At 43.1% G+C, this 24,770-nt stretch overlaps 1 protein-coding gene across 1 annotated transcript in view; it reads left to right on the forward strand.

Moving 5' to 3' along the window:
- Nucleotides 1-24,187, forward strand: part of TYW5 (tRNA-yW synthesizing protein 5) — a 108,790-nt gene extending 84,603 nt beyond the window's left edge. Inside the window, exons 8-10 of the mRNA XM_078681916.1 lie at nucleotides 11,846-11,933; nucleotides 20,478-20,594; nucleotides 23,314-24,187. Coding sequence (XP_078538042.1) covers nucleotides 11,846-11,933; nucleotides 20,478-20,594; nucleotides 23,314-23,570 — 462 coding nt within the window. The 3' untranslated portion in view covers nucleotides 23,571-24,187. The remainder of the gene's footprint in view (nucleotides 1-11,845; nucleotides 11,934-20,477; nucleotides 20,595-23,313) is intronic.
- Nucleotides 24,188-24,770: the final 583 nt, after the last annotated feature.

Here is a 24,770-nt window from a genome sequence, read left to right on the forward strand (position 1 = left end):
TAATTTTTTTTATAATTAATACTTTAAAAAAAGTTATTGTTATTTATAATGGCACTAGCGTAAATTTTTGTAATTAACTTTTGTGAAGATTATGTTCAGTGTATTTTCTTAAGACGAAAATCCAAGAACAGAAGTGAAATATTAACATCTTTTTGTGGGCAGGAAAAAAGTACAGACGGACAGGAGGACAGTGTTGCAGTTGCTGAGATGGGGCTCTGGAGCATACAGTGTGGCGTAACAGGACAGTGGGGGGATGGTGGGGTTTGGGTGGGTTGTGAGGCTTAGGTTCGGAGCTCCCGTCTTTGGAGGGGGTGGGGTTGGGTTTGGGTCTAGGCGTGGTTTGTCGTCCTGGGGCTCATGTGGAAGGGTGCAAGGGGGGGACACCGTGTTTAGGCAGCCTGGGGAGGAGGAAGCGAGGAGTTTTCATTGCTGAGATAGGGGGAGCGCTGCATTTCTGCTGTTTTGGCCACTGGAGGTTCGTGGTTAGGATGGAGAAGACGGATTGGGGGTTGGGACGGAGGCGCACCTGGGTGTGCAGTGGGGGGAGGGGCAATAAGTTGGACAGCTGGGGAGGAGATAGCGAGGGGTCTGGTGGCAGGACGGTTGGGAAGGCGATGCCGTAGACAGAGGGGACCGTTGCGGCGGGGGGGAGGGGGTAGTCATCATGCCAATGCCTTTATCCTTCAGAGGCCGGTTGGGTACAGTGTCTGCGGGCACTCGGGAGACATGCAGGCGCTGTCTGGGAATGGGGTGAAGGGGGTATTGCAAGGGAGGATGCGGGGAGGGCTGAGGGTGATGGGTGCAGGTATTGCCAAGCAAATTGTCACCTACAGAGGTGGCATGGATGGAGTGACCTGGGTTAGCCGGGCAGAGGGTGTGCTGTTTCACGGGGCGGAGGGGTGTGGGGCTCCAATTTGGGTGAGTGATGGAGTGTCGTAATGTTCGGGAGCAAGAGTCTGTAAGGGGATTGTGTCCCAGACGGCGGGAGGTTGAATGGCGGTATAGGAATGCTGGCTGAGGGGAGTGGGGGGGGGGGAAGGGAGTCGGGAGCACGTAGGGGTGAAAGAAGCAGGTAACAGTGGGTGGGGTCTCAGTGGAGGGGACGAGCCTTTAGGGCTAGGCTGGTAAATCAAAATAGCAAACACATACACGCTGACTATGGTTAGAAGGTGGCAAAAGCGTGCCAGGGGGCGGCAATTTACGTAGCTGAGGTAGAGATAGCAAAGGGTCTGATTACAGGGTAAAGGAGGGAGGGGACTGGGTTGGGGGGATGAGGTCATCCAGGAGAAGGACTGTCTCAGATAAAGATATCAGGGCGTGCGGTAGTTATTAAGGAGCTTTTATCGGAGGTCAATGGGTGGGGCAGAATCAAGACAAGAACCGCATATGGGGGAAGCAAGGTGGGGTCAGGGAGCCTGAAGCAAGAGGGAGGGTACAGTGGAAGTCAGGCGGAGGAGCGGCAGCCTTTGAAGTCTGATGCGAGGCACAGACAAATGGAGCAGTAGGGAAGAGCCTGTGTGGGAGAGCACTCTGAAATGAACTCGAGTGGCCATATGGAGAGGAAGGGGGTGAGATGCCTGGTGAGTTTAATGCCCGTGGCAACAGAGGGAGAGCGCGACGCCCGCGCGCGCACGAAGTCTCTGGGAGCAAATGGAAGCTCTTAAAACAAGCTTGGAGAATATGTAGGAGCGAGAATTAATTAGCATAATATGATTATGTCACAGGGAGCGATGGCACACAAAATTTGACATTAATGGCAAGAGAAGAAGGGGCATCAATGAAATGATTAAATCAAGGCAAGTTTAAAATACCTTCAAAGATGGCACTAAAGTAAACTTACTGCTTACAAAAATAGTGGAGAAACATAACCTGAGTAAATGTGGGCCTGGGCAAGGGTGCTGCTCATCAGAGACGTAACTACCATTGGTACAGCTGGGGCAGTGGCACCAGGGTCCAGAGCCCTGAGGAGCTAACCCAAACCCAGATAATTGCTGTGTTTTACAACACGAACAGCAGTCGAAGGGGTGTCGTTTGCCTGTCTTGTATCAGGGTGCACGGCATCCTCGCCACACTACTGCCGCCTAGGCGCCGCCTGGACTCTGGTGCATGTCAATGCATGTGATTCACTTATGGCTGTTTTTATTGAAGGTCGCCAAAGTTCATGTTTAAAAACATTTTCTCAGATGTCCATGTAGAGGCAAATTGTGTTATTTTAAAGTGAAACAAAGTATTCAGAAGTAACAGATATGATCCAGGGCATTGCTGGAGCCACGTGTTAGGCCGAGTCTCTCTCACCGGCAGCGGACTGGTTGCAGTGTGTAGGGGCCACGGCAGAGACGTTATACTGTCCTCCCTTCCCTGCCACCCTTGGTCGAGCTGCATCAGTTCCGACAACTCAAGCCCCTTGTCCTGAGCGACAGCTGCCCATGACGTCGAGCCTGGAAACGTCCGAAAGAGCACGTTTACCAAAAGTCGTAGCCCACTCTGATTGGTTGTAATATTAGCTTTTACACTGAGTAATGAGCACTTCTGCCTGCCAACATACTGCATTCAGTTTCACTGCGACTGTATTTCAAGGGTTCTTTGTGTGTTACAATGACTTTCTCGGCGTGACAGCAGATTCTTAGCCCCGTTTACGTGATTCTCATGCACAATGCGTTAGGCTTGGTCTCTGCAAAATTATTTCAAACTGCTCGTGGTCAGTAAACATATCTACCATGTTTGTGTGTTTCAACGTATTCACGGTATGTGTAACAGAACCAATGACCCTCGAAAAAGGAGAGCGACTCAGTGGGGAGCCTTTTGGTTAGCGGTACTGGTGGGAAACGGGAGCCGAGGGGCAGCCAACCGAGCAAATTGCAAGCTTTAATCTGCGTACTAAACTAGCATACATACCTGGCTTTGAATAGTGTGACCTATGCCCCGGCAGCATTGTAGTTGACTGGCTCGGATCATTTTAAGGAAGGCTGTCTTTGTGGCGATGCTAACTTCTGTTCTCATCGCTTGAAAGACACTTGCACGTTGGTTGAAACAAAAAAAAAAGCTCTCGGCATTGCTGTGGATGGGGCGGGGAGGAGGCACGCGCTGGAGAGGAGGGAGGGGGTGACCTTAGGTATTTACAAACAAAAAAGGGGCACTGCTCGGAGTTGCTGGCTGAAACAAAAAAAAAGTTCTCGGCATTGCTGTGGATGGGGCGGGGAGGAGGCACGCGCTGGAGAGGAGGGAGGGGGAGGCCTACGAACACAGCATGTGTGGCCACAGGGAGGAAAGGAATGTTGGGGTAATTAAAGCTGGCTGAGTGCACGTTTAGCATATGGGGATGGGGTGTGAGTGGGGCCAAGCGCGTGCCTGGCGAAGCTTCACGCTTCAATAGACAACATGCATTGGGAGGAATCCGGCTTGGAATCCTCTTGGTCAGAGAGTTTGTTTCAACTACATTACTCTCGTCTATTTATCCCTGCGGGATAGAATAGTCGAGACTTAAGAAGGGCTAATGGCCCAAATCTCCTGCATACATAAATTGCCTTAATCAGTATTATAATTTAAGCAATCCGCATGTTTGAGTTTAGATTTAACACCTGCTACGTTTCAGCATAGGACCTTAAGGGATACTATGGTTTAAACAGAGTCAATGTCTTAGGAAGGAATGGTGTCATTAGTCCCTTGGGCTGGATTGTTGTGGGTCTGACTATGTGGTAAGTGGCTATCCTTTTCCATGGGTGGGTGGTATGGTGTAACTGTTGGCCAATAGTGAAGTAGTGCTGACATTGCCCCTTTTGTCAGCACCTTTAAAGAACTACAGATGCTTCTTTACTAATTTCGTTGACAGGATCAAGAATGAAGAGTTCTGATATTTTATTTCTTTACGCAGTAGGAATACACAAGATTGCACAAACTTTAGCAGTCATGCTGCTCCTTCATTTTAAAATGTCTTCTTTGTAGGTCAATCGTTGTTTCATTTATTTATTTTATGCAAACACTGGAGAATCATACTGACTTCCAAAGTTGTCTGCATGAATAAATGCCTACATTGTACTATGTAATGTGTTCTGCAACTTATTTGCTTTGGGGACCAGGTGCAAATTATAACAAGCATTGGCAATGCAATAGGTCTCGCATTTGCGCGAGCTTGAGCTATCGACATTGCAAATGACAATGCCTTTTATTTTTGTTTTTAAAACATAAATAAAAGGCATTGTCATTTACTATGCCAATAGCTTAAACTTGCATAATTGCGAGACCTATTGTATTGCAAATGCTTGTTCTACACTTGCCTGGGTTTGAAAAAGTACACTTGGTATGGGACAAAACGTGTGGTGGGTGGCAGTTTATTGTGACTTTGAAAGGAAAACAAATATATCAATTATTAAAAACAAACCTACTCAGAATTGTACATATTTAATTTTACATCAATACGAGTTCCCTTATTTTGCCTAATCGATTTGTGAATACGATCTGTAAAGGATTAATTTGAACTATTGGCGTTTAAAATGGGATACTTCCCAGGGAAACCCCACTGTGAGACAGTGATACGCTGACATAATTGGCCCCAGAAAACTAGGGGACGTGTGGAGCAAGGGTGGCCTAAACCCCGTAGAGGAACTTCTAGGTGAATTCACCCTGACGGACACTGAGCCATTCAGACATCTACAATTAAGCCATGCTTTGGTGACCCATGACTCGAATATGACACAAATCCTAACAATGCATTGCCACTGGAAAACAGGCTTCGGTCAGAGGCAACCACGCAAAAATCTCTCTATCTCACATATCAAAAAATTATGAATAATACCTCCTTAAGGCAAAATGGTAGGAGGACACGAGTGGCTTCATAGTAGACTGGTGCTCAGAGACTGACAAACATGTTTAGCAAATGGGAAAAGATTTGGCAAACATGGGCATCAATGTGGGTGTGCCTTCGGGGCAGAGCCCTCTTTAGGGTCTAGAACCACCAGTTATTCTCAACTTTGTGGGGACGGTATTGGTAAGTATGAATGTTTTTTCACAGGTTAGTTTACTAGGCGTGTATATGTTTCTGTAGTAAGAAAGAGGCACATATATTTATGAATGTATGCTTCTATATTAAGTGTAATGGCCTAGTCAGAGTGTACGTTTTTATAGTTTGTGATGTTCAACAGTAGTTAGAGTACCTGTGTTTCTATGAGATTCACATGTGCATAAAATATGTGTACCGTCAAAGATATTCACCTGTATTAAAAATGCAGCCATTTTTACAATCCATGAAATGCATTTATTTTGAGAGTATATGTTTCTTTGGTTGGAAACATTCAAATTCATAGTTAGCTGCATTAATGAGCAGTCAAAATCTATACTTCTCTAGTCAACAACAACAATGTATCGATAGACTGTATGTATTTCTCCAAAGAGGACATTTACCTACTGTTTTAAAGTTTTAGTTTCTATAGTAAGATATAGCGAAATGTTGGTAGTAATAATGTTTAGTGAATAAATGCAGACAATTTTTCGATTAACTTGTTTGCTAGTGATGTTATTTGAATTTTGACTGACCAAGATTACTTTTTATTGATATTACCACCACAAAGACTCTCAGAGTTAGCTGGAACTTGTCACTATTACTAAATGATCAGCAAAGAGACAACCTTATATTTTGTTGGACCCTGATTTGCAAAAGCCATTTCTCAAACCAGGTGCCATGTCAATGATGAACGTACACCTCTTCAGAAAAAGACCATAAACTAAAACTAACCTGGTCTTGGAACAATGACAAGTGGTGGTCCCTTCATAAAAGGAACTCAGACCAGAGGCATTCTATGCAGGAAATGGCCAATAAAGAGAGGTGACACCTTCATAGATAACCAAAAGACCAAATAAGGAAAGAACCAGAGATGGATCCTCCAGAGAAGGGATAACAATCCTTCCACCTTCACCAAAAAAAAAGAATAATGGTCAAAGGTTACTGTTCTAGAGGAATGCCAACGTGAAAAGATTAAAACACCTCTACTATGCCAATGAAGGCCAATGTTCAGAGAGTGTGAGGGCCTGAGAACCCACCCATGAAAGCAATGGTTCGGAATGGCTTTGTGGTACGGTGAAATTGCTATCAGACTGAAGGTGACGAGGATAAAAAATAATTTTTTTTAAAAAGAATGCCAATGAGGCAAGATAAAGTTTGCTAAAAAAAATCACTATACATCACCCATTCAACAGCCACCAGAGGCTAGAGGTGATCAATTTAGAAAAGAACCTCTGATCAATCAAAACCCTTTCAAGGACAACCAATAAACAGAGCTGACCCCCAGAGAAACACCAATGATCAGCGCTCAACCTTTCATAAAAAGGAAAATTACCAGAGATCACCACCAAATAATAGGCAATTGTCATAGGCAGTCCATAAAAAGAAACTGCAATGACCATAGGTGGCCCTCTGGAAAAAGACTAGTGAACAGAAGTTGCCTGTTCTCCGGAATGCCAATGAATTGCCAAAGTGGTCTCCCACAGATGATGGTCAATGACTAAGTGAAACCCGTTCTGTAAAAAGAGCAGAGGCTCCAGTTGAAGGCCTTTCCCAACAAAGAAAGGCAATTAACCGATGGAACCCTCAAAAGAAAGGCAATTGTTAGGAGGTAAAACATTCAGAGAAATGACAATGACACACTGTCCAACTCCTCCTTCAAATAAAGGACACTGGCCAGCGCAACCACTCCAGGAAAAGGTGACCACTTCAGAGGATGGCTACTGGCCAGATTCGATCCTTCCAGAGAAGGTGAAATGCCAAGAGGGAACACTTTTAGAAAGGTTATCAATAAGATGCAACCTCTTTGGCACAAGAGCAAAAAAAAGAGTTGACCTTTTCAAAGAATTAGCATTGCCCAAAGAAGATCTCTTCATAGAAATGCAGAGATGAACAGAGGTGCCCCCTTCAAAAAAAGAGTAAGGGGAGAAATAGACCAATTCAAAGATAGCCGAATGATCAGAGGGAATCTGAAAGACACTGACTTATGGACAAAGAAAAAGGCAAATAAAAAGGACATACCACTTTGTGAACCACTATAGATTAAAAGTAATGATCACAAAAAGATCAATGACCATAGGTGCACACTTGATGGATAGGAAAAGATCTAAAATGGCCAGTCCAGAGAAATCCCGCAGCAACATGACACCACCATGGAAATGGCAATTGCAGGGATAGACAAAACAACAAATTGCCACGTTAAACACGTCTAGTAACAAAAAATATACCCACAAAATCTACTGAACCTGGTTTCCTTAAAATGTTTACATTTAGGGGTAAAATATATATTTTAGGTTATTTTTTCATAAATTATTGCATAATTAATTTTTATTATCATGTAATGCAGTAGTGTTGTATCGGAGTCAGTCAACTGTATGAAGGTACGTGGGATGTGACTGACTCTTCCTCAACTCATTGACCCTTCCTGAAGAAGGATTGATGTATGAATGAATCTTTCGCAGCCCAGCCGGTCTTCCGGGGATAATGGTGGTATGTGACTAACTAATCTAAGTTTTAATAATCTGTCAACCATTGTTATAGCCCTAATAGGCTTCAAGAGGCACATCTGCCACTTGACTGATCTTTAACCATCCCCAATTGGCCTTTAACACGGATGATGGCACATGTCTGACTATCCCTAGTTCTATCAGCCTTTCAGAGTTAATACTGACATTTGACTGATTTGCCTCTAAGTCTGACTGTCTTTCAGAAAAGACCCTGCTATGCGACCATAGAGCCAGGATATTGCCCAGTGTCATGTGACGAGTAATGAGACATGCTAGTGCCGTGTCAAGATGCGAAATAAGACTCTATATCACTGTCGGAAAAAAGGATGAAAGAGATTCCAGATCGGAAGACTAATGGAGGCATTATAGAAGACCCAGAGAGTTAAAAGAAATACCAAATAATGGGATAAATGAGTGACAGCACCCCTCCATCAAAGAGGAGGAGGAGGAGGAGGGAGAGCCTTGGCTACCATGAGGCCAACAAACTGAAAGGAATGAGAGCCCAAAGTGGGAGGAGTTGGTGGGATATGCTCCATATCACAGGGTGAAGAGCAGATGTACGAGAACCCAGAGATGAGATGGACAGAAGAGAAATGCAAGAAACCAGAGAACACTGGAGGAAGAGGGGAAGGTACGAGAGAGATCCAAACTCACATAATTGAGAGCTCAAAGAGAACCCTAAGCATAGGGGCAAGTACACAGATGATAGTTTAAAAATCAGAATAGCAACCGAGGGTTGTAAAAGACACCAGGTCAAAGGGGAGAGTAATGAGAGCGAGAGCACAAAAGGATAAAAGGAATGAAGAACGAGACCAGGGAGCACAGAAAAAAGGAAAGAGGTCCTCTACAGAGCCTTACATATTTTAACAAGTGTTGAGCCCACTCGGCATTTCACACACTTTGTAACTTTTCACTCAGCGTTCATGTATATTCGATTATTTCTTATTTTGCTCTTCCCATGGTGCAGGTATTTTAACAAAAGGTGGGAAGGGCTTTCCACAGACTGCAAGGCTAGGTTTCATTATATCATAACATAGGGTGCATGAACAAGCACCGTTGCAGTTATACAATTATTTTAGTGATTTTGAATTACATCTGATCTCAGTTTGTGGCTATATTATTTAAAGGAGTACACATAGGGCCTATGGTAAAACAAAAAGTCTAGTGTGGTGATATCATATGTTTCCTGGTACTATATATGCGAGAACTGTGGAATATGCACTAAGAGAAAGAGCTACTATCGAAATAAATCATGAGTACTTGTGGAATTGAAGAGGGGAAAGGGAAGAAAAGACAAAGTCACACTGGTTCTAATTAGGTTTTACTCACAAACTGCCCTGCACTTCTAAGACAGATTCCTTGCATTGCGAGCTCCTGCTCTGGGCCTACGTGGCATCCCAGGATAGCTTTACACACCACCATTCTCCCCTCAAAACGACTTTCTACTCCACAGACTGATCGCATGGAGCCTCTTTACACACAAGGCTTTGCAGCAGTAAAGTGCCCCAAGATCAAGAACATATTTACTCACAACACTTCAGGCCCATAGCGCCGTAACCTCTGACTGACTGATCACAAGGTGGCCATACACGTAAAAGGTATTGAAAGGCACCGATTACTCTCAAGGCTCCTCTACTATGGCATGCTTTGCTGGAGAAGGACACCACAGTTAGTCTTCTTTTAGCAGATGCGGTACACGTTAAACTAGTATCAGCTCTACTCACAGAGGCCTTGCCCTACAAACTTATTTAGGCCTTGAAATCCTTAGGCTGACAGCAGAAAACCTCTACTAACTGCAGGCACTACCTAAGATCCCACGAGGTGATCCGAGGTTGGCTCCACTCAGAGCTACTTACCTGGTGGCCCACTGGGGACCAGGTAAGTATTATTAGGGGTTCCTTGCTGTGTATATAAGTACTCCCTGGTGTTCCTGGATTGTCGTTGCTCTAAACTGACACTTCACAACTGAATGGAACTTTACAGAATCTATTGTTTTTAAAACGTTCCTGAACATTCCACACTCAGCCTGATCTCATATAGCACAGTCAGCACAACACATGCAGCCGAGTAAGGAAACAAACATACAGGCAAGCTTCGAGTCAGAGACACTGAGATCTCCACTTAAAATAACAGCCTCTTAAAGATAAGAATTGCTTCAAGACAGCCGTGAAGCAGGCGATCCAGTCCGGATGGGCAGAACCAAAAGGCGAAAGGGCATTGACTAAAAACCCTCATTTTCAATGGCAGGCCACCGTTTAGCATAAACGGTGACACCAGACAATAGAAATGAGTGGGGGGCTTCAAACCCCCTTCTGAAAGTCCCCATTTACCATATCGCTCGCCAGCGAGCACCACATGCTCTGCAACGGTAAGCGAGACCTAAAAAGGGAAGAGGTGGCTGATGGAAGAAAATTCCAAACGTGTGCGCTATTAAGACCGATTCAGCCACAGTGAAGTATGTAAAATGGTATTTGTTTTTAACCGTTACATTTTGATATGCCTCCTAATATTAATAAGTGAAAAATAGTGTGTTGTTGGAACTACAAATGGAAAACACTTAAACACTACTGTAAAAAGAATTTGGCACAGTCAGATCTTAGGGGGATCCATCAGAAAACGAGGACATATTAAAAACTTCACATACCCTAAAAATTAAGGATATCCTTTAAAAGGGAGAATGGGAAGTATGTTTTAAGATCACTATTATGCTTAAGTCAAGAATACTGTATTTTTTTAATTGGGAAGTTACAGCTCATTTGATTGTCATGCCTTGTGGGAAGTGACGTCACAAGCAGACAACACAGAGACTTGGAGACTATCCAAATATCGGAGAGAAATTAAACATTTGGCTTACTTCTCTGACATGTTGGCACTTGACGTGCCCGATCTCTCTAGGCCTTTCTGAGACACTGGTCTATTGAGAATTCATTTGTGCTTCCTATAGTTTGTATTCTGGCTGGGTAGTTTATTTGAGAGAGAAAGGCAGACCCTCGTGCTAAAGTATAAGTGAGTTCAATTTGACTTATTAAGTATTACTTTTTAAGTTCAATACTGTTCAAACAGAGCCAACAAAATACTTTGAGATGAGCAGAGGAAAACTTGGCTTAATCCGGATGTTCCATGCTGCTCTTCAGGATAAACAGTAATATATATGCATATGTAAAACAGTAGAAGTAGATGAAACCAGCTATCCCGCATAAAAGTATGTTAATTTTAGAATTTCATTCGTTTTGCTAATATAATTTTTGGTTTCTTAAATCGACAAGACTGATTTGGTAGTATGGGGATTTTATTCCATGACATACATTTCTTCAAAGTTCACCATTGCAGATAAAAAAGTGTAGCCTGCGCTTGTTTAATCCTGTACTTTCTCAAGGATGCTAATTTCTATATTGTTATAAATACAGTAATTGTGTGTAGTGACAGTCCTACTGGTAATCATTAGAACATTCTTGCTGCAGTCTGTGTTTTCAAGTACTTAAGCACAGCTTTTCGTATACAGTCATGACCTTTGTAGAACTATAGGTCTAAGAACTGAATCTACTAAATTTAATTTACTGGTATAAAAATCCTGTTTGCCATGGCAAACCCTACAATTAGCAAAATCACAGGGGTTTGCGACCACAAAAGTGCTTTGCTTAATGTACAAAAGCTCTTTCACAAATCAGATAGCAATTTTGCGATCCTTCTAAATCGGAGATAGGAGTTGTGTGAAAGGGGCATCTCCTACCTATTTGGGATTTGGAAAGTAGTGCATTGATGCATTGTGTCTGCAACTGTGGCCATAAACTATTGAAGAGTTACCCACCTGTAAGTTGGAGTGGTAACTGATCCGTAAATGTGTATGGTGTCCCCTTTGGACACTTCCTCATGTGAATCTTCTCAGCAGCCTCGGGAATAGCGGGCGGTGGACATGGGAACTTTGCCTGCTCCCCTGATGTTTTTCCAAAAAGAAAACAGCCCATGACCATTACAGGGGCACTGTTTCTTATTTCGGAAAGCAAATGCAAGATGGAAGTCCCGTGCAGGTATCCATCCCTTCATTGGTAGCCGTTCACAGAGGGCCGCAAATTGTTACCTGCTTAGTTAATATTTATTTAATAGGTCTTTTAAGCGGCCTCTCGTGAATAGCAAATTTGCAATGCAACCTATTAGTACATATGGTGCATCTCAAATTACATGCTCATTTGCAAACAATCGGTGTGCAAATTGTGTATCCCTGGTTTGTGAATGAGAATTATACTTCGGTTTTTACAATAGATATTGCAACATATTTGTTTTGTTGACATACAAAGACTGGTAAGGTAGAGGACACATACTGATTGGTGGTTTCCTTATTTTTCAGGTGATGGATAACTTGTTAATCCAAGTGACTGGGAGGAAGCGTGTTGTACTTTATAGTCCGCGTGATGCACCATACTTGTATTTATCAGGTATGCCTTTGACATCATATACCGCTGTAAGCTGCAGGGCTTAGATTTTTATTGGATTTGGAGTCTTGGCTTCGAGGCAAAAATGTATTACAATGTATTGCACATAATATTTGTAAAAACCAATTTGCATTTTTCCTGTAGTCGAAAAATTTGTTTTTGACAGCCACGTCTGAAGGAAGAAATAAGGACTGCCTAAATAGGCCAAATGTCTTTCCTTTCCAGCCCACTTTCAACACTAAGAGCCCCATTAGGATGGCGGGCGGATCGCCCCTGCCAGGCCGGCGGTAGCCATCCGTGCTGGAATGACCCCCTGCCATATTATTATGGCTGGGGGGTCCACGGCGGACGGAAAGACCGTCTGCCGCTTTTCCGCCCCGGTCGCCTTGCAACCAGGCAGAAAAGGGTTCTATATGGTGGCGGTGACTATCAGACACCGCCAGCCATATTAGAATGGGCATTTTCCAATGCCTTTCTGTGGCGGCTATGCCGCCACGGAAAGGCATGCGGAGTCTGCTTTGGGGGGCTGTTGCGGGCCCCCAGGGACTCCTGGGAGGGTGGGGGTGCACATGGGGGGTACCTATGGTACCCCCCAGCAGTTTCATGCATAACATGGCAGGCACCGCGCGTTGCCTGCCATGTTGTGCATGGAACTGCACAACATGCCTTCCTGGCATTGTGGCGGACGGCGCTGAGTGCACCGCCCGCCACAATGTCAGGAATGCAGGATGCGCCCGCCACTGTGGCGGGCGCATCCTAATTGCGGGCGCATCCTAATTGCGGGCACGGGACCCCCGCCCTTATGGCAGGCGGTCACTATATACGATGGGATGGCGGGCGGACAAAGTCCGCCCGTCATACTAATAGGCCCCTAGGTGTCTGACTCATACTCCATAACACCAATACCCCTCTCTGGATCAATGCTACTCTCACAGCTGGATTGCTGAGTATTTGGTTTTCCACATATAAGTAGCACTCTCATTTATATTCTCAAGTGAATATTCACCAGGTCTTACTACAAAAATAAAAACACACTACTTTACAAAAAAGACTTTTTATTACATCATGACATTAAATTAACAACAATGTAATTTCTTATCCTATTTCTAATATTGTATACACTCATTGTTATTCAACTTCTTCTCTAGTACTTGGTACATTTGTCTGCTTTCTAAATCTTCCCCAACAAATGTTTATACTGAATACATTCTCTGTTTGATCATTTGAATAAAGATGCCAATGCCATATATCTACCTCTTTAGCTGTGATCTAGTAATAGAGACTTAAAACACTTGCTTCATGTTTGTATTGTTGGTACATAATAACATAAAGAGAACTAAGTCTTCCTTCCCATTTAAAGTTCAGTTACAAATCTAGGTCTCTCTTTCTCTATTAATTCATTAAAGATGTGTTCTGAAACCATTAACACATTTTATGTTAGCCAGTCACTAAACCTTCTGTCTCAGGATGAGTCTATTTTCTCAAAGTAAACTTTTAAAAAAGATTATTTTTAATGGTGGAATTACTATATTACATAAAGCCTGCTCTGCGTTTTTATCCAGATCTGTATTTGATTTACCATTTTTCCTAGTATGGTAAGTCAGTGTTTCCTGTTCTTTCTTATTTTATTATTATTTCGTATCTAGCTCACATGAGCTTTTAGAAAATCTCTAAGTACTAGTTTTGTTTTCTCAAGGTTAAGTCTAATATTTCTCGCTATAAAGTACTATTGGTTTTCACATTAGTGTCATATGGGGGGCCCTTTGCATAAGAGAAATCAGTCTTTTCAGCTGTATATGAGACAAATATATTCTTCCACTCAACTTTGGCTCATTCCCAAAAAAATGGTATGGTCGTACGGTTCAAAATCGGCAAGGAATAACGGCCATCAACAAGACACTTATCCGTATTCTGTCTATTTCTATTGTATTGCTACAGTTGACCTCTGACACGACACAAAGTACCCTCACCTATCCTTCTCCAAAGCAGTGCTCTAGCCAGTGATTTAAAAAAAGCCCATTGAAATGTTTAGGCATTAGGAGGGAAAGAGGTTTGGAAGGTGAGAGAGAGACTGTTATAGAAGGGAAAAAACTTTCTAAATTAAATTTAGTGATTAACATTCGGAGACCGATTGCAATATCGTCCTTAGGATATGGGCCATCTTCCGAGGGAGATACAATCGAACCATCAGAGACCAAGAGAAGTGAGGGGAAAGTACAATAAAGTCTGTGTCAAAAGCCAGTGGTGACCATAGCAAGACTATATGAGCCCATCATTAAAGGATCATTCTTTGTACCCATCTCCTTGTGACAAGCTCCAAACGTGCATGTTAAGTCTGTGTTTCATTGACTATTCATGTCCTGTTTGCTGATGCAGATTCCTGACATTCAGTTTGACCAGAAGCCTGGAATGTGGCCATTTCAGACATCTCTAAAAATTCCAGAAGCTTTTCCATGTCTCCTGGATCAAAGGTTTCCTTGTTCCTCCCAACCAGATTAAGAAGCATGGTAGCTGGACCAAGTAGAGCATGGCGTATGTCCTCTATTTGTCGAGCAGTGTATGGACTATCAGGACTTTCCTGTGCTGTACACTAGACTCCCGAAGGAAGTCAGGTTAGAAACATATTTTATGGTTTTTGTATAGGAATGGGTCTTCTTTTTTGCTGTCATGTTTGTCTATATGCATTGATGGTGTCTAAGGAAACAGGCAATAACCAGTTTGCTGGCAACATGTTTTGGTAGGCACTTGCAGCAAATCCTGAGTGCCCTTTAAAATACCAGAGGTAGGATGAAGTCCTGGCCCTACCTATTCAAGTATGAGAGTCAAAAAGAGGGACCTCATGCTGCTGTTCTCTTCATTTTGGGGGATATGTGATGTTATCAAAACAGACTCTATCCACCAAGGCCACATTCTTGTTATGTAATTTCTACAGTTAATGAGGGATTTCATGAAGTTGGTTCAGTAGATCTTTCTCCGCTTCCAGCATCCTTTCTGTTGCTCCCATCATGGACTGGGGGGTAATGTCAGCACTTCCCTTTAACAACTGTAATGTAAGTACTATCCATGACTAATTGTAGATTTTGATGAGTTTTCAGGGGGTGGCTGATACACCTTTGACTTGTTTGCAACTGCTTCCCTGAACAGAAGCGGAGCAGTACTTTGTTTTCGCCATACTTCCATACCATAAGGTACACGACTGAAGCCAAAAGTTGGAGTAGTTGCAAGGACATGCTCTAGTGGAGGCCAGTCCCTGTGTCTTATTCTGGCTAGCTGCTGACAATGACAAAAGTAACTTGTGATGATTGAAGAACACAAGTATGTGCATACTAAATCATATCTACATTTAAACAGGAAAGAGAGGAAAGTATGTCCGGTATAATATCCTACCACACAAAGAATCAAGCAAACCAAAATTGAACCCTAAGCTCACAAGTTGATGGGATATTTGGAAGTCCCTTCACTTGTAGAGGCATGCTTCATCATCTGGTCACATCCTGGTCTAATCCTGCCAGTGTGGGATCTACCTCACAGAGGGAGCACTTGAAACTCTGTGCAGAGATTTTGAGATACAAAATGTTCTCAAGAATAGATCCAAGTGTGCTTCTTTTCTGGCTCCTTGGACAAGATTAAAATTTATAAGACGGATTTCTGTGAGATTCAGTGCACCCCACATCCTTTAACTGTCAAAGGTTCTCCAATATATCCCACTGACCTGTGAACTCATGCCTCAATATTTGTTCACTTGGTTTTTAGTGTATTTTGTACCTTTAAACAGTGTCATTAAGCAGCCAACAGTGAAATCTTACTTCTAAGACATAACCAGTAGCCGTGCTATTGGAAAACTGATTGCCATCATGTACTTATTATAGCAGTACATTGACAAGAGAGTAATGTGCCAGCCCACTCACAAAGTAATCACATGCAAGTACAGGTTAGGGTGTGGATCCACTGGCAGCCAGGGTACAGTGAAAAAAGATGGCAGTGTAGTCAGCAAGAAGTTGCAGGGCTAGCAGTACAAGCAGCCGACCAGGGTCCCATCATAAGGAGCTCAGTCTGATTTTTCTGTGTCTGTCAGCAACCTGCATAGTAGGTGCAATTGAGGGGGTCCTAACCACAGGCCTTGTTGGGGTGAACACCTTAAGTCACTAAATTAATCTAAGCTCAATCCCCAAGTAGGTAAGGCACAGAGCACATACTGGCTTAACGTAGTGGCAATGTGTAGAGTATTTGTGTAGCACTAAAATAGTAGTAACGTTAAAATACAAAACAATAACTCTAAAACGAATGATAAAAATAGTGTAAAATTTAACAAACAAAATGACAAAAATCCAATAAGGTATACCGGGGAACTTTTAAAATTTGAAGTAAAAATAGTGCCAAGAAGTTCAAAGGTTTAATAATAGTCAATGGTAGTGGTAGAACAAGACGTAGGCCCAATCCGACACTGACCGGAAATTGAGCACAGGTCGGATACACTAATCAAGTTTGCCCTAGTCAAAGATTTTACAGTCGGGCTTTAGGCCTTTAAGTCCCAATCCACAAACAGAGTAGAGTTTTAAAGTCTCCCCAAGACCTTAGTGTCAGATAGAGGCCAACAGGAGGGTCCAGTCCCAACTGATCACATGGGTACTTGCAAGGAAGGCCTCTTGAAGCATGTTGAATCCCTATAGCTTGAACAATAGGTCAGTCAGCCTTATAACTCTGGGGGTCCAGTTCTTTATCGTAGGTACAAGGGAGCTCAGATCAAGCTTTCTAGGTCCTTCTCAGGTCTTAAGACTGTAGGTTCAATCCTCTTCTGATCTTCCACAGGTCCAGGAGTGGTCTGAAGTGGATGCATGGATCCACATTTATGCCTGGCACAAGTTAGGGGATGCAAATGACCCCTGGGGACACTATATCTAATAAGGTAAAGATTCCAGAGGCTAACCCTACCCACTTTGGGTATTTTCAAGATAGGCGCAGTCTTCAGCCACAGTAATGTGGGCTCAGAGGGATGGGGTTTTGTGGAGAGTGTACTGTGGTAATCCTAGTGTCCTGCCACAGTTAACATTAAAATCCAGTATAGGCAGTCCCAATACCCACCAGCAACCCCAGAGACAGAAGTCTGGTAAAATCACAGCTAAGCTTTCAGCAACCAGACAGTGGATACATACAAAGTGCTTTGGCGTTCTGTTACCCTCTTTTGAAGTGCTACCCAAATATTATACGTAAAGCCCCAGCAAACCAGTCATGCAGGATGTCCCATTTAAGCAGGATTTGACACTCCAAAGTCCAGGAGGATGCTCACAGCCCATCCTAATGGCCACTCTAAACCAGCTGTCTCTCACACAGGTGTTGGTGCCTAGCAGGCTAGAGAGACATAAGGGCGGGCAGGCCCAGCTGTGAGCTAGAGCTGCCTGTTACAGGAGTGGCCTCTTTGAAGTACACATCCCTCAATCCATCCTGCCAAGGGGAGGACAACACTTTCCCATACCCAAGGCCCACTGCCCTGTCCTGGAACAAGTTCACACCTCACCACATTGGAGCCATCAAGGTGCCAGATAACAGTTGGATACTTACAGAAAGGCCTCCAGAGGCTTTACACAGGCAAAAGGTAACATTTCTAAAGTACAATTTCTGTAATAAGTAGACCACATTAAACTCTACCACTCAATTGGATTTTGTTTAGCTATTAAAGAGTCCTTGAATTAATTCTACTGTTACCAATTATAAATTAGCATTATGAGGTGTACTGATGTAATCCAGTGTTTCCCTATGGAAGCAGACAGTCTTGCTATAGTGAATATACCCCTTAAGTGTTTTCACTGTAAGGACATCCGGAATATTAAACTTTTACATGCCCCTACATGTCCTACTTTTAAATAACAGTCACCCCACTTTATGGGCTATAGGGGGGCACCTTACGGTTCCCAAATAATATTTACAAGGAAGGTTTAGGCCTGTCAAAAGTTATTTGTACTGTTCAAATGTGCAGTTTAAATGTGCACATCCAGGCTTCTGGTGGCAGGCCTGCAGTCATGTTTAGATTGTCACTGCAGTCAGTGGCACAATGAGTGCAGCAAGCCCAATGGTGACATTTAACTTACATACCCTGGGTACACTGTGGGTCCCATATATTAAGGACTTATAAGTAAATTAATTATGCCAATTAGGAGTTTACATTTATCATGTTGGAAAGAGCACAAACAGTTTATTATTGGTTAGCAGGGGTAAAGTGCACAGGGTTCTAGAGGCAGCACAAGGTTGATTAAAAGCCCCCCAAATTTGGGGTGATCCTGCAGAAAGGGCAATTTTTTCAAAACTATACAATAAATGGTAGCTAATGACAAAGGGTGTAGTGCTACATGCCTCAGAAACACCGACAACAACATGAATATTAAGAACTGGACAGCCTTTCTCCCATTGTCATGAACGAGCAAGTGTCTTAATATCAATGGTACAAAAGGGGGTGGTAATGGACGGAGCATCTGAACCAATCAAACACTCACACCCAGTCAAATGATCTGGGTTTAATCCATCACCGTTCTTTAGCCCACTCTGCCACCCCAGTTCAGACATGGCTATATGCAAATCAGTCTGACCCTGTGCTTCATAGGAACAGTCCAGCCCGAACTGCCAAGCCATGCCTTCCCTGGACCGGAAACAAGCTTCCGAGGACCGGTTTCTGGCATTGCAGCCGTCTTCAGCCCGGCTTGCTTGAATCCAGTGGCAAAGTGAGCAAGGGACTCATGTCTGAGCATACCCTGCCACACTTATGGTGGCCAAAAGCGGTACAAAAGGGGGTGGAATGAGCTTATGTGGCGGAACAAATAGAAATGGCACAATATGCTGTGTAGAGAGACCCTTCATATTACCTAACTATGTAGCACAGTAACACAATTTGAATGGGAAGACATTCACAATTTGCGAGTACCCAATAGATACTCACAAATTACTAATGCAATTTCAAGGGTGCAAGGGTGCCAAAAGGACACCCTGTTGCACCTCTAAAATATGCATGTGGCGCACATATATGCCCTAAGGGCATATATGTGCGCCACATGGCACTTTGAAAAATGCAAAAAAGTGAATTTTTCTAGGACATCACAAATTACCACCAACTTGAAGTTGGTGGTAATTTGCGATTCCTCAAGGCCAGATCGCACATTTTGGGTGCTTCCAGAATTGCATTTAAGGAATCGCAATTTGCGATTCCTTAAATGCATTCGCAAAATAGGGAATCGGAAATTTTGCGATTGCCTTTTGGGATAATACATCCCAAAAGGCTTTTTCCCGTTTGTGAACGGGAAAACCCTTGATACATCTGGCCCTAAGAATAGTTAACATCATTTTTGTTTCTTGAATATAGAAAGTAAAAAAAACACAACATTGTGAGGTCCCTCAAGGAAGTGTTGCGTAAGTGGTGGACGATGAGCCAAATAAGAATGGGACTTCAGCACTCACGCAAGTAGAAAAAATTTACTTTCGGGCAAGTCTGGGAATAGCAGACGAAATATCCTTATGGACCTTGCGTGATCTCAGCCCTCTTACTGGCCTGGGAGTGATCAAAGTGGTGGCTAGAGAGATATCACTGGTGGAATTTCACAGGACTCAACCCTTGAGCCGAAGTGGGCCAGCCAGCATCCCAGAGGCCTGAGGTGTGCAGTGCAGAGAAGAACATCGTAACTACATGCAAGCCAGAGGTGAAATGTCTGGGCTATAATAATGCCTTAACTTACAATTACAAAAAGAACTATTGATGGACAGAATACAGAACAATGTCATACATTCACGCCAGCACAGAGATCTGGGCTAAATCCATCGTTTTTTTGCTCCCCATGCCATTCCAGTTTGGACCCAGCCCTATGCAAATCAGTCTTGACCCTGCGCCCCATGGGAACAGTCCAGCTCGAGCTGCCAGGCCAGGTCCTCCCTGGACTGGAAACAAGCATCCTAGGACCGGTTTGTTTCCAGTTCAGGGAGGACCTGGCTTGGTAGTTCGGGCAGGACTGTTCCCATGGGGCACAGGGTCAAGACTGATTTGCATACTTTTCAACTGTTGTTTTTGCATTTAACTTACAATTAGCCCGGACCTCCCTTGCACATTTATTTTACATATCGGCATAGAATAAAAAAAATCCCCAAACCACTGGGCTTAAGCATTTGTCTATTATTTTGAAAGGAGAGTGCTAGAACAGTAATTTCATCATGAGAACCAGAAATGTTTTTAGGTTTTTTGAAGAGGTAACAGACCCAGTGCATACTGCAGGAAATGTAGACTCCATAGGTGTCTTATTTTAATTGTGCATCTTTCCGACCACACATGAAAGTATTAACCAGTTAATTTAGGAGAGACGGAGTATAAATTGTAAATATCAAACTCTTACAAAGCATCTCATGCTTCCTGTATCAGCTTTGTTTTGTTAGCTGTTGACCCATTTACCACATGTGTTACAGTTTTAGTATGATAATGATAACATGACTTATTATCAAACTGCGTTAGCGCACTGCTTCACCCAATTCATTTGGCGAAAATGACAATATTTTCTTAACTTGTGAGCTATTCAGGTGACAAGTCGGAGGTGATGAATGTTGACAACCCAGACTTGGACAAGTACCCGCTGTTCTCCAAAGCGAGGCGCTACGAGTGCTACTTGGAATCCGGAGATGTGCTTTTCATCCCTGGTAAGAATGGCAGGAGAGTTTTTCAAAATGTCATTTTAGTTTTGATGTGATACTTATATGCTTTCAAATTTTCATCTGCTTTAAAAAAATTCTCTATAACCAGTGCTTAATTTGAACCGGTGCTCGGCACCGGCACTTGTCAATAATTCACATGGTGGTGCTGCTCATCTAATTAATAGAGGAGCAGAACAACGTTTGTTTATGAATACAATATGCGTTAAAAATTACTAATACCTGCCTCCCAGCCATTCCGTTAGCTTTGGGGACCTGGAATAATGTAAACTGTCGCCCTCAGGGCGATGGGGTGGTGCAAGCTGCAGTGGCCTCCTGGTCAGGGTCCTGGCACTTACTATTTTACAGATTAAGTACTGTCTACTACTCTCACCATATTGTAAATTCACAAATTTATAACCAGACTTTTGGAACCAGTTGTGTGACCAGAACATTTGGGGCATTTTGTGTGTAAGAATTACATAGTGCCCAATCTGAATAGGAATTAACAGTCCGTGAATCCACATATTAAGTAATTACAAAATCCCAAAATTATCTCATGCACTCTGTGACATTATTGAAATTTGTGAATATTTGGAATCACTAATATTTTTAATATGCGGTGAACTACACAGCAGAGAGAAAACAGCTTTTAAAGGTGTGCAGCATTGATACATAACAGAATGTGTACCAAGGAACACTTGCCAAAATGGAATTGCGAGCAACGTGTTGGGTCGAAGATCACTTTTTCTTGTAGAAGGACATATTCTTGCCAGTGAGGTACCTAAAAACCCTTGAATGTACTTAATGGCAGAACAGCAGTCTGGGAATACATCTAGATAAAGAGAAACACACTTAGAAGAATTTTTATTTATTTATAAAGTTTTATATAGCGCGAACAATATCCCGAAGTACAAAGCAGCCGTGGAGGAGATTCTGCGTACTTCCAGTGGGAGAGAGCTCCAGATCTTCGAGGCAGCGCCAGAGAAGGCTCGTTGGCAGGTTTTCTTTTTGCTATTGATGTGTAGTTTCAAGAGGAAAGAGTTAGCACTTCTTTAGGGTCTACCATCCCTGGATAGTTCAAGTTTTTGCGCTAGGTAACTGGGGATTTTGAAATGGAGGGCTTAGTGTGCCAGACAAGCCATCTTTAGCTGAATTCGAGCTTTGTAAGGCAGCCATTTAAGTCCTTTTAGCACTGGGGATATGTGCGCGTTTCTTTTGGTAAAACACAGAAGCTGATGGACGGAATGTTGCACATTGGCAAAACATTCACCCCCAGTGACAGATCTGAGTTTAATCCATCGTTATTTTGCTCACGACGCCACCCCGGTTCAGACATGGCCATATGCAAATCAGTCTTGACTCTGTGGCTCATGGGAACAGTCCAGCCCGAACTGCCAAGCCATGTCTTCCCTGGACCAGAATCAAGCATCCTAGGACCAGTTTCTGACTATCAGCCGTCACCAGCCAGGATAGCTTGACTCCAGTGGCGTAGTGAGCACGGGACCCACGTCTGGGCATACCCTTCTCACATAGGGCGAACAGCAAATCACACATGATGATGGACGGAATGTTGCACATTGGCAAAACATTCACCTTTTGGTACCTGTAATCAGTCTAGCCGCAGCGTTCAGAGATGCCCTTAGTGGAGCCAAGGTATATTTGGGGAGGCCACAGAGCGTAGCGCTGCCATGGTCAAGTCTCGGCAACAGAAGCGCTTGGACCACCTGCTTGAAGTCAGATTGTGGAAGGAATGGTTTGATATTTCTGAGTGTCCTCATCAAGTGATCATCTATAAACACCCTAAAAAAATAAGGCAAAATGCTCAAACATGGAAGATGAAAAGAACTGGCTACAAACATGAAGACATATTAAAAAAAGAGAACCCACAGTCACACATTCTGTCCTCACCGGAGCAACGGAAGAAGGCAACACTGCACCCTCGTGCCCCAGACATCATCTTCACTCCCTGAATCATCTGAAGGCCCTGTGAGCAGGGGCGGGTCCTCCTCTACGGTGGAAGAGCATTGCTCCACTGCTGCGAGCAGTGTACAAAGGAAAACTAAAACGATAACTGATGTTATTATCGTTTTCTTTCCTGCTCAGGTGCCGGGAGGGGCGGGTGGGCCAAGCTGACCAGTGCAAGGGGAGGAAGATAAAGCACACTCTAAAGTGGGCATAAATGTTTTGCCGGCCCAAGAGGGTCGGTCAAACCGGCATACACACTTTGCATCTTCCCCACCAGGCTGCATTACACAGCCTGGTGAGGAACGCGCAGTCTCCAAGCCCCTGTCCGAGTGCTGATCTACTGTGCTCAGACTAATCACAGCACTGCTTAAGTCACAAGGTGCGAGAACCTGTATTAAATGTCCGATGGCGTATTACTTCACCACTGGTGTAAAAATGGCCCATTGTCATAAAGAGGTTTCTTTTTCAGCTAGTGCTGGCCACAAGAAAGATGTAGATTGAAGTGGCCATGAAACAGACATTGGAATAAGCAGGAATGGACTAATGCAAAGCAGTGGGAAAAGCAAGTAGAAATTCAGGAATGGCAACACATTTTTGAGTTATACATATTTTTTAATTGTACAGCTTTTGTGTTTTGGGGGATTTTATTGTTGTTTAGCACACTTATTGTAAGTTATTTAGCTTCTTTAATAGTGTTTCGCATTGAATCAGGTGTAGCATGTTCTCGTCGTGTTACAGCTTTCCCCCTTTCTCTTTCTAGCTATGTGGTTCCATAATACAATTGCAGAGGAGTTTGGAGTGGGCGTAAATGTCTTTTGGAAGCACCTCCCACCTGATTGCTACGATAAAACTGACACCTATGGGAACAAAGACCCTGCAGCAGCCTCCAGAGCGATGCAAATTTTGGACAGGGCATTGAAGACACTAGACGAACTGCCAGAAGAATACAGGGATTTCTATGCACGAAGGATGGTTTTGAGGATAAAGTCCAAAGCCTACAGCACAAACTATGAATGAACACTATAACTTATCCAGTGACAAAAAAAGGTACTTGGGATGAATGGTGTAACCCCTGCGAACATGTCCCCAAGTGATGAGGTTGATCCTGAGGCACAGTGGTGTCCAAAAGCCATTCATTAAATAAAGCTGTATCAGGTTTGAATCCCTGAACTCAAAATCAAGTAAAAATCTCTCAACCGTGATATGTTAAATAAAGACACTGTGGGTATTCCTAGGAGCTCAAGACAGTCCGAAAACAGAGTACCATGGTACTCCAAGACGCACCGGGAGCCATCTGGCACGGCGTCACAGATGCATGCCATTTTGCAGTTGTATTGATCTACCTGCATTCTACCTGCTTCCAGTATCCTTTGTCATGTTTTGCCAATCACATTGTCCTTCGTACTTTTCTGCTGCTTCGTTTTGGTGCACTGGGATATTGCAGATATTCCTTTCTTTTTTAATTACTTTCACAGAACGTAAATTCACAGTCGAGGAGCAGCAAATCGAGGGGCAGTTACAAAATTATTCAAGAAGAATTATGGAACATTAAACATGTCGGAGCGTGCAGATTTTCAACTTTGTTTCAATTGTTTTTTTTTTCATGTGCTATTAAACCAACACAGGACACTGAACTTTGTCTACTGTTCTTCTCCTACTCTGAAAGACATAGGACAGTTTTTTTAGACCAGCAGTTTTGTACGCATTTTTCACGTTTCTGGTGTCAAGCACAGTTAGAGGAACATTATTTTATTAGGTTAGCTGAAGCTGAATTGCCGTGACTTTTTCTAGCTCACGGTGTTTCTTGTGAGCATTATTACTGTATTGGATGTTATTACCGGACTTTGTTCGCTAAGTGAGTTTATTCTAACACATACACATATTATTGTAACTGTCTACATATGATATGTTAATTACAGTACAGTTGTTAGTGATGCCACACCTTATGTTCTCTTTCTCAAGGAACTTCCTGTCTTCAGGTTTGGTATTCAAAAATCTACAGGCGTGGAGAATGGTATACGAGTCCCATTCACACACAGTTCATTACTTGACCCTTGGGGTGTTGGTCCAAGGGTAATGTTTCTATCTATATTTCTAGAGATAAGTTATGGGTTCTCACCCACATATGTGGTTCTAATATATATATATATATATATATATATATATATATATATATATATATATATATATATATATATATATATATATATCCCGCCC

The sequence above is a fragment of the Lissotriton helveticus genome, chromosome 3_1 (assembly GCF_964261635.1).
Source record: "Lissotriton helveticus chromosome 3_1, aLisHel1.1, whole genome shotgun sequence".
NCBI lineage: Eukaryota > Metazoa > Chordata > Amphibia > Caudata > Salamandridae > Lissotriton > Lissotriton helveticus.